Below are 11,304 nucleotides of genomic sequence, written 5' to 3' on the forward strand. Positions count from 1 at the left end.
GCAGAGGAAGTTTGTGTGGTCATGGGATTTTATCCAAAGGAACAGAAATGGAAGAAGCAGAAGTTGAGGATGTGCCAGCGTTAGAAAGACAGGCCTTATCATAATGAGAATGGGGCAAAGTGGAAGGGATAGGGAAACAAGAGGGGAGGAATTCTACAGAACAGTCAATGGAGGAGCGAGCAGGAGACAGAGGAGCTATGGACTGCACTGGAGATTGCAAGAGGGCTGGGAAACAGCATTTGCACTGTTTGAAGGAGATGAAGCAGTGGTTGGAGAGAGGGAATGACGAAATGAAAATCAGAGGAGGGACAGGATTTAGTGAACACAAGGTCAAAGTGACTGGTCATTTAGTCAGTGAGAGAGTAGATCCACGACTGAAGGTCTCATGAGGTGGGGTGAAGCTGAGCTAACAGGTCTGACAGGACACTAATATGGAATCTGAAGTTGCCAAGGGTAAAGGTGAGAAACTGCGAAGAGTGGAAACTGATAGCCAACAGTCTATGGCTATGTTTACATTGGCCTGCAGTTTGCACTACAGGGGTGCAAATAGCAGTGAGCGATGCACTGTAACTCCTCCATGTAGATGATGTGGGTGAGAACTAAAAGGTTCCTACTTATTAATGTAGCCCTCTTCAAACAGGACTACACTAAAGTCTGTCAGTGACAAAGCTGGGTTTTGAGGAGTCCAGCATAAGTGGCAGTGCAAAGAAGACAGTGGGAAAAGATAATAAGAGTCAGAGTATTGTTCAAAGGAGAAGACTGGGGCTGGAAGTGGCTGGACAAGGAGAGAGGCTGTGAAGATATGACCCACCTTATGCAGACGGCAAACTTTCTGGAGAAGGAAGCAGGTCTTAATGATGCTTGTGAAATTACTATGCAAACTAGCAACACCATACAAATATAGATAATAAATGTGGCACTTCATGTATATTTTCTCTGTGTATATTGATCAACAGTAGACTTCAGTTTCCAGGGCTGACAAGAATTAAATATATGTTTTAAAGGTGAAGTAATATATATCTTTTTTCTTTTTCTTTTTACTGAAAGGTAAGTATGAACTGAATGTGCATAGTTTGTTGGTTCTTTTGACATCAAAATCAATGAACAAACAGGTTTCCAAGGATGCAATTCTGCTTCCAGTCATAATTCACCATCACGCTTTACTGACCATACCAAGACTAAAGTTATATGACACATATGCTATTTATACAAAGAGAAACTTGCAGAGACTAGTACTATTAGCTCAGTAGCCATTATTTCAGGTACTCAAAGCAGTTCTCTAATTACATTTCATAATTCTTGTTCACAGAAATACTAGACCTTTGGATTCCAAGATACACTCCTTAAATATAGACTTCAGTATTTATAGTGTCTGTTATTTCAACTTTATTATCTTAGATTGATTAGAAGACTGCATACTACTCAAGTTCTGCTTATCAATGCTATCAGCCTTATGTTTGAGGATTTCAATAACTGTAAAATCAAATAATTTTGTAATAGAATTGTAACAGTTTTCTTGATTCATGTTATTCTATTAAAGAAACCCGAATGTAGTACAAATAATTAAAACCATTATTGTAACTTAAGAAATCACTTAATGTTTTTTAAAACGTATTTAAAAGCAAATAAATAAATAAATAAATACAGGAAACCATCACCTAGGCAGTCAGAAGAGACAGAATAAGCCTGCATGTTTGTTTGTTTTACATTCTCCACTGTTCACAATAGCCCCTCAGAAGTTTAAAAATAAGATTCCTTTCGGCAGCAAATCTGGTTTTGGCTATATAAAAACATCAATTCCACACTGGTAGGGTAAGACGGCAAAATCTCCACTGTTGCTACCCATACTGCACCTTTCCAGTGAATCCACTGTGGTCTATGGGTATGTCCGCAGAGCCCAAACAGCCCCCTCGCAAACCCTCACATCGCAGCAGTGAGTCTCAGAGCCCAGTCAGCTGAGTTGGGCTTGCACAAAGGTGATCAAAACAGCAGTATAGATATCCGGGCTCAGGCTAGAGTCCAGGCTCTGAGACCCACCTCACTCCGTTTCAGAGCCCGGAGTTCAGCTCAAGTCACAACATCTGCACAGATATTTTTAAGCTCCATAGTGCAGGCCCCATGAGCCCAAATAAGTTGACTCAGGCTCTGAGACTTGTTGCCACACTCTGTTTTTGCTGTATAGACATACCCTACAAATTAAAAAATGCACATAAAACCCATTAATTTCCAGAAGCAGGTTTTTTTTTATTGGCAATGAAGCATTAGGTTTAAAATCAGACCTGGACTGAGGACACTCTCATTCAGGTTAGAAACTCAGGTTTAGGTGCTCAATAGGTTGACCATGTTCTCTTAAATTAGATAAGTTGATACTTTATGAGAAAAAAATGGGTGGCTTCATTCACAATACAAAAAACTGGTATACAAACAGAATTACCTGGTATTCTCTTTACTGTACAAACACCACTATCTCGATATAAAGCCACCCGATTTAACACGAATTTGGATGTAACACGGTAAAGCAGTGCTCTGGGGGGTCAGGGCTGCACACTCCAGTGGATCAAAGCAAGTTCAATATAACACAGTTTCACCTATAACACGGTAAGATTTTTTGGCTCCCAAAGACAGCATTATATCGAGGTAGAGGTGTACCTTATTCCTACAAAAGAAAGACTAGAAGCCAAATCATTCCCTTTGCAAGTAGAGGGGATTAATCTGGAAGATCCTGAAAGGTGCCAAGAAAGAGGTCAGTAATGGCACTTCTGCAGCAACATCTTTCACCTTCTTCTGATGCCACAGAAGCCACTCTGACTGGTCTTTCATAGGGATCTGGTTCTGTGGGTAGAAGGATGTGGAGGCTGGCTGCTCTCCACAGTTCTGTACCTTCCTCTAATTCCATTGTGAATCAGCTAGATCATTCTGATTCTGTCAACATTACTTACCCACTTTCTCCCTTTGTGCTGAGAATCCACCCCACCTGATGGGGAAAGGACCAGCATCTTGGGACACCAGCCAACAGGGAAGCAGAATACCTACTAAAACTGTGCTGCTGTCAGAGGTAGTTAGGGAAGGGGTAGCCAGGAAGCAGTATAGAACAAAAGAATATCTGTATTTAGAAGTTTTCTAAGGGTAAAAGAGATTCAATTTATGTGGTGGGTCAATGCGTATTGTATTTTGCCTTCAGGCCACCAGACAAGCTAATTATCAAGAATTTAAAGAACAGGGTCACACTATCTTACAAAATAAAGATAGGTTTGCCTAAGAATTCTAGAGCTGGCAATATGCATATTCAGAGTGTTTACTTCTCTTCGAAGAACAATAGATTCCCTTTTAGCAGCTAAACACAAAGCCTATGTACTGCATTGATCAAAGAAGTGTACAGCCATTAAAAGACACATGCACTTTAGAACTTTTTATGTTATGCAAAAAATACTTGATCACTTCAGTCTATTACACTATATCATGAAAAGTGGAACGACTTTTTTCAAGAAAATACCAATCATTTGGAAATTACTGTCCAACAAAAGGAAAAGGTTTAAAACTGACAAGGTTGTTCTGTTATCTCTATAACTCAGAATTATTCTTTAGAATCCAAACTCAGGCTCCTGTCCTTTATCCCATTTGGGCGACACCAAAGTGTCAGTGCTCATCTCACCTCTCATTTTTAAAAGGTTGGTTTCTAGCTCTTTTCCTTTAAGTGACAGCCTTGAAAATGTAAGTGATTACTAGGGCTTAAAGTATTGCACTGATTTTTCCATGGGTTATTCACAGATCCCCACATACAGTGACTTATGTCCGGCCTTTGGGATCTGTGGAAGCTACAGCCACAAGTTTCTAATTTTTTTGTGGGGGGTCCCAAATTGGTTTGTCAGTGTGGGGGACAACACTGCTACTGATGGTACTAATGTCACTACAGCAAGATCTCTCGCAACCTACATCCTGCAGCTGAGCAGGTTCCTCTAATGAGAGCCAATGTAATCTCAGTCTGGCCACAAGGAAAGAGACAGTGTATCGAGGGGATTAAGCACAGAAGCAAGTGACTCCACTCCTGCATTCTAATCCTGGCTGCTGAAATTACAATTTCAGTCAGTCATACTGAATGAAAAGTTTTCACTTATCGGGGAATACTATCAACAGAAGCAGTCTGAGAAAAATCAATTTCATTTGCTGTTGAACTTAAAAAAAAAAAGTATAAGGCATTTATACAAATAATAAACACTAATATTAAGCAGTCTTAAAAAGAGGACTCCTATATATTAATATTCTATATAATAGTACTTTCTTCAAAGCATCTAACAGACATGAATATTGTTAGAGCCTAAGTATTCAAACAGAAAAAAAGCTATTTCTGAAATTTTTATTTAGTGACTGGTAGCCTGCTTTTCAGAGGTGATCAGCATCCACCACTGAATGAAGTCAAAATGAGGGCTGGATGCTCAAACAAATAAACCAACAAGGCATTGATTTATTATCATTCCTGTCACACAGTTCAACAATCTATACAGCAGTACAGACATTCATTAATACTTCACAATACCTTGACCAAGAAAAGCACAAACCTACCTGTAGAGCAGGTTCAAATTATTAACTAAAGACTCAGCTGAAAGCACACTGCACAAAGCAACACTGGCAGCCAATTTAGCTTTTTTGTGATTGCTATCACATGGAGACTTTAATTCTTTTGTGCAGGCTAATAAAGAGGTAATTCAACTTCTCTGCCAAGATAAATTACAAAGAGCAGAGATTTGACATCCACTCTTTTCTTATTTATCCTTTTCTTCTAGCTATTCAACTTATCTTCTTCTTGGACATGTTTCTTTATGAGTTTAGAGAATATTGTGGGATAAACAAACTACTCATATGTTGCCCTTAAATACGGTTTTTAAAATGCAGTTTCCAAGAGAGTCTTTAGACTTTTCTGAATGCCACAATATGAGTGTCTTTCTTTTGTATGTACAAAAGATGCAAAACAGCCACTTGCAAAGAATATTACTAAGGATCAAAAGCTGGGAATTTTCCCTGAAGAAAAAAAAAATACACTTTTCCTGTATTGTCACATACACCAAAGCATTAAGCTATCTTAGACCAATAAAGTTTGACAGTCCTTCCAAACAGCACATTCAGTGTAACTGAATAAAATACTAAATAATTTCTTCCTTCAACATTTTTCCTCATGTTCAAAAATAATGGAGAAGTTGTACGTGACTCATCTTTCAGTGGACTATTTAAAAATAAAACAGGCAAGCTGTTGAGACCAACAGCATAGCAATCAGAGTGGAGAAAATATAGGGAATGATCCTTCTGTTGCTGAAGAATGAAGAGGGAGAGCAAGCCTGTTTTCCAGCTCTGACTACTACAGTACAAAGCAATCACTTCTAGGATCTATCCATCTAGCCACAGCTTTTTCTTACAAGTGCTTAGTTTTTACCTGTCCTCATCTTTCAGCAGTTGGAGAAAAACAGAGGAGATAAGTTTGCATCTCATAAGAGTGAGCACTGATCAAATTATCAAATCACCAAAGCTTTATACACCTTTATTGTCACCATAGATTAATATTGCTCAGAAGCAACACAACAGTAGGTACAGTGACTGACACACCACCACCCTTCCCCATACAGATGCAGCAAGCAAGCATTTGCACAGTGCATTGTTCTGCTGAACACCCCCAACAGGCCACTCTGAAAAAGCAAAAACAGCAATCATAACAATGAGTTGGTAGATCTTATAATAAAAGGAAAGACTTAAGAGAAACACTGCTGCTGTTCATCCCCAGAGAATACACAGTGAAATCTGTACTAACAGGCACCTCTAACTGGAAATATCCCTAGTCTTCAACCACTTAAAAAAATCCCCATCAATTTTATATATCATTTTACACACACACACACACACACACAAAATTACTGTTATTATGTAACAGATTTTGAAAGGGCCCAATAATGCAGGTTTCAACATAAACTGTTTTTCTTGATTATTTACACACTAACATTTTCACATTCCTCCTATTTACCCATTTTCACAAGCACTCCTAGGACAGCAACTTGACTGCAGAAAATGTATCCCACCCCACACAAGTCAAGAACAGATAAAATAATCTTGCCACATAACTCCACCTGAATAAGTAAACACCCACACCCACCTCTCACAAGGACAAAAATCCTGAAGTATGCCATTCACCTTGAAGAGGGGGAAAATGCAAATACACTCATCTCTATACACATATCTTCCTCCAGAGTCTGCCACATTAATTAAACTTTGACCAGGTAAACTGATTCACCCCTCCAAACAGGATAAGGTCCTTCTTGCATAAGCAGACACCCACACTCACCCCCAGGAAAATATAATCCCTTAGATACACACTACCATAAATTGGTAGTTACTCTCTTCTGTGAAAATCCTTGCACAGGTTAAGTGCCCTGCTGCCAAGATAAGTGGCTCCCTATGGTGTATGTCCATCCATGTCCCATAAATCCCACCAAATATCCATCCTTCAGAACAATGTCCACACAGTCTTTTATTCCTCCCCCATAACCCTCCTGTCCAGTTAAACTGATAACCAACCTCAAGATAGCCATCTCCATACAGGGTCTCTCCCATCCCACTCCATGCTTTTCCTGCACAGAAAGACAGTGCTACCTCCAAGTATTTCCCTGAAATGTCTGTCACTCTCCCTCCCAAACCAGACACATAACCCACTCTATGTAAATTTCCAGACAAAGTCTACCACAAATTCTCAATTCTCCACGCAATTCTTCCTGTTCCCATATCCAGGTAAACACCGCCCTGTCTCCCTGCATTAAGTGTCATTCCCCAGCCGGAAATGCCTGCACAAGTAACCTGCTTCCCACCTTTGACCCTCCCTCCATATAACACAAGAACTAGGGATCACCCAATGAAAACTAATAGGCAGCATGTTTAAAATAAACATAAAGACGTACTTCTTCACACACCGGTGTCAACCTGTGGAACTCATTGCAATGGGGTGTTGTGAAGGCCAAGAGTTTAACTGGGTTCAAAGAAGAAGTTGACCAGTTCACAGAGAATAGGCCTTATCAATAGTTATTAGCCAAGATGGTCAATGATGCAACCTCATGCTCTGGGTGCTCTTAAACTTCCAAAAGCTGGGACTGGATGACATGGGATGGATCACTCGAAACTGCCATTCTGTTCACACCCACTGAAACACCTGGCACAGGCCACCATCAGAGACAACATACTGGGCTAGGATGACCATTGGCCTGACCCAGTACGGTCATTCTTATGTTCCTACAGAGTTCGTCATCCACACACACACCATCCCCCTGCCAACGTAAATGCCCCACACAGAATAAGCATCATCCTGCAGGGTCTGTGATTACCTAGGCAGGGATTCCTGATTGGTAAACAACCCTTTGCTGGACAAGCGTCATCGTGTGGTGTGTTGTCACTCGCCCTATACACTCTTGCCCTGGTAAGCGTCTCCCCATTCACAAGGTAAGCATCTCCCTCCAAGACCTGGCACCTCCTATCCCCATGTCCAGGTACATTACCCCTTTCCCTTGATAAGCATCACCCAGAAAGGTCTATTACGCTTACCTCTTGCACAAGTATGCAGGCGAGAGTAGCTCACCTCTTCATCAGAATAAACATCCTCCATACACAGTCCTGCCCAGGTAACCTTACTCTCAGAATAAATATCTCCATGCACAGCTTGTCACACTCTCCTCCCTCAGGTAAATGTTCTCCCCTCTCAACCAGCTCTCTCAGGGCCTGTTGCCTCTGACACCACAGGGAAATGCCCCCCTCCCCTGCACTAGCATCTCCCTAGGGCCTGTCATGGGCCATCCCAGGAAATGCCCCTCCCTGCACTAGCCTGTCACCCTCTCCTCTCCCCTGCACTAGCATCTCCCTAGGGCCTGTCATGGGCCATCCCAGGAAATGCCCCTCCCCGCACTAGCCTGTCACCCTCTCCTCTCCCCTTCACTAGCATCTCCCTAGGGCCTGTCATGGGCCATCCCAGGAAATGCCCCTCCCCGCACTAGCATCTCCCTAGGGCCTGTCACCCCACATCCCGGGGAAATGCCCCCCCCCGCACTAGCATCTCCCTAGGGCCTGTCACCCCACATCCCGGGGAAATGCCCCCCCCCGCACTAGCATCTCCCTAGGGCCTGTCACCCCACATCCCGGGGAAATGCCCCCCCCCGCACTAGCATCTCCCTAGGGCCTGTCACCCCCCCGTCCCGGGAAATGCCCCACCCCCCCACACTAGCATCTCCCTAGGGCCTGTCACCCCCCATCCCGGGAAATGCCCCGCCCCCCCGCACTAGCATCTCCCTAGGGCCTGTCACCCCCCATCCCGGGGAAATGCCCCCCCCCCCGCACTAGTATCTCCCTAGGGCCTGTCACCCCCCATCCCGGGGAAATGCCCCCCCGCACTAGCATCTCCCTAGGGCCTGTCACCCCCCATCCCGGGAAATGCCCCCCCCCGCACTAGCATCTCCCTAGGGCCTGTCACCCCCCATCCCGGGAAATGCCCCCCCCCGCACTAGCATCTCCCTAGGGTCTGTCACCCCCCATCCCGGGAAATGCCCCACCCCCCCGCACTAGCATCTCCCTAGGGTCTGTCACCCCCCATCCCGGGAAATGCCCCGCCCCCCCGCACTAGCATCTCCCTAGGGCCTGTCACCCCCCATCCCGGGGAAATGCCCCCCCCCCGCACTAGTATCTCCCTAGGGCCTGTCACCCCCCATCCCGGGAAATGCCCCCCCGCACTAGCATCTCCCTAGGGCCTGTTACCCCCCATCCCGGGGAAATGCCCCCCCCGGCACTAGTATCTCCCTAGGGCCTGTCACCCCCCATCCCGGGGAAATGCCCCCCCCCCGCACTAGTATCTCCCTAGGGCCTGTCACCCCCCATCCCGGGAAATGCCCCCCCACACTAGCATCTCCCTAGGGCCTGTTACCCCCCATCCCGGGGAAATGCCCCCCCCCGGCACTAGTATCTCCCTAGGGTCTGTCACCCCCCATCCCGGGGAAATGCCCCCCCCCGGCACTAGTATCTCCCTAGGGCCTGTCACCCCCCATCCCGGGAAATGCCCCCCCCGCACAGCACCTCCCCAGGGCTTGTCACTCGAGCCCTGACACACACCCCCGCTGCTCGGCCCCTGCCCCCACTCTCCGCGCCCCCTTGGCCGGTGCGGCTCCCCAGGCGAGCCCGGGGCTCCGCAGGCCGCGCCCGCCCCGCCCCGCCCCGCCTCGGGAGCGCGGCAGGCCGAGAGGTTCCTTTACCGTCTGCGTGCGGCGCAGCCTCGGGCTGGGCCATGGCTCCCCCGGCGTCCCCGGCTCCCCTCAGGCAGTGCTGCTGGGGCTGAAACCGCTACGCCAGGAGCCGCTGCGAAAGACGGGAGCTGCCGGGCTGGGCCTCCGCCTCCTCCGCCCCATCCTGACAGCGGGCAGGGGGCGGGCGCAGCGGCGCGCAGGCGCCGGCCCGGGAGAGCACGGGACCGGGCCGGGGCGGTGGGCCGAGGCCGAGCGGCGGCTAGAGGGGCGGGAGAAGAGGGGATCCGTACCCGCCCTCCCCCGGATCAAGTGGAGGAAGGAAGCCTGGGGAAGAACAAATGCAGGAAGGGGAGATGGGGCAGCTGCTGGAGTGGAGCTGAGACCGTCAGGCTGTGGGGCCCTTGCCTAATTCTGTGACCATCAGTAATATTGGGGGATCCCATTCCCGGCTCCTGCTCTGTGGCCTCACTTGATGGGCCTCAGGTGAGGAAGCCCCTCCAATGAGCCCATTCCACAGCATCTTACCCTTGGCCACAGGCATTCATGGTTGGTCTTGGCACCATTCTCCTGACATATCAGGTGTTGGGTTACCTCAAGGATACTACAGGATTTGATAGACCAATGGCCTGATCCTGTGCCTTGTACTTCACCTGCCAAATTTCCACTAGCTTTTGCCTTTGTCATTCATTTGTTATGCAGGTTTCTCACTCTGTCAAGCAACAAAATTAAAATAAACCCAAACATTCTAACATGTACTAATATAAAATTTGACCTATTAGTTCTGGTATCACTAGAGAATCAAGTGTTGGATTTATTTGAAATCCAAAATGGAGTCACTATATAAATCCATGTTACTCCTTTAAAAATTGTCCTAGACACCCAGGGCCAAATTACTGCTAGCATAAGTGGGCACAACTCAAAAGAGTTCTGCCAAAAGGATTGCCTTTACTAATACGTTAGACTTCATTACAGTCCCATCAATTACACCCAGGCTGAATTTGGCCTAAATACTTGATGCATCGACTTTGGCAAGCCATGTCCTGCCAATAAAGTGTTTGAAAATTTAACTGAATTTCAAAATCCCAAAAAGAGGAGAAACACCCACATAGATCCCACAGCTGTGGACTGAGGACATGGGGAAGACAGAGAGGGGGAAACCATATGAAGGTCCTGAACTGCAGATGAAGGTGAATAAGTGCAGCATACTGTATTCAGCAAATTATGAAAACCACAAAAAATATGTAGAGGAAAAGAAGAAAAACACATTCTAAATGCTAGGAAATTATTTTAAAAGACTATTGTGATCAAACAGAACAAACTAACTTATTCTATAGTATGACACAAGGTCTGGTGCTCAGAGGACATGGATTGGGACTATATAACTTCATTTATTTTCTGCATCTGCACATTTAACATATTTTATACTATTCACTGCCTAGAATGGGTTATTCCACATATATGTACACTGGCCACTAATCCAGCTTCACAAACAGATGTAAAATATACCTACTGAAACCATCCATCCCTTTGGCAACCTACTCCTTCCTCACCTTTAGCAACTCTTTCTTCCCACAGCAAGTTTTGTCCCAGAATGCTTCTTTCTGCCTTTCCTCTCCCATTTGATCATGAGCTCCTTTCACCTTACCTTATTGAAGACAGGAGAATGCAGCCTGCACAAATAGAACCATATTTTCAAAATTGCTCAGCTGTTGTTTAGGTACCTAAATAAAAGGCCAGATTTTACAAATATTTGACACAGTGAGCACTGAGTTCTTTTGAAAATCTGGACCTGATTGTGGGTGCTGAGCACTTTAAAATTTGGTCTCACATATCTCAAGATAAGCACCCAAAAATGGCATAATTCCCATTGACTTAATTGGTGTAGGCTCAGACTCTTAAGGAATCACTCAAATTTCTGCTGCAAACAGAAATTCAGATGATCTCCAGCTTGTATCCTTATTTATCTGCAGGTGCTTAATACGGGATGAGTGTAAACTCCCTCCAACCATTCAGATAATTAAAACACCTAGTATGGCCTTATGACATTCCA

The 11,304-nt window shown here is 45.3% G+C and overlaps 1 protein-coding gene across 6 annotated transcripts in view; it reads right to left on the reverse strand.

Moving 5' to 3' along the window:
- The window catches only part of RABEP1 (rabaptin, RAB GTPase binding effector protein 1), a 77,928-nt gene extending 68,496 nt beyond the window's left edge, over nt 1-9,432 (reverse strand). For 2 of the 6 annotated variants that reach the window (XM_030537041.1, XM_030537037.1), the window contains exon 1: nt 9,264-9,432. In XM_030537041.1, the coding sequence (XP_030392901.1) occupies nt 9,264-9,297 (34 nt within the window). In that variant the 5' untranslated portion in view covers nt 9,298-9,432. Of the gene's footprint in view, nt 1-7,572; nt 7,819-9,263 lie in introns of those variants that run through there. The other 4 variants (XM_030537036.1, XM_030537038.1, XM_030537039.1 and 1 more) reach the window with 4 other exon arrangements.
- Between the last annotated feature and the right edge of the window lie 1,872 nt (nt 9,433-11,304).

This window comes from Gopherus evgoodei, chromosome 17, assembly GCF_007399415.2.
Source record: "Gopherus evgoodei ecotype Sinaloan lineage chromosome 17, rGopEvg1_v1.p, whole genome shotgun sequence".
NCBI lineage: Eukaryota > Metazoa > Chordata > Testudines > Testudinidae > Gopherus > Gopherus evgoodei.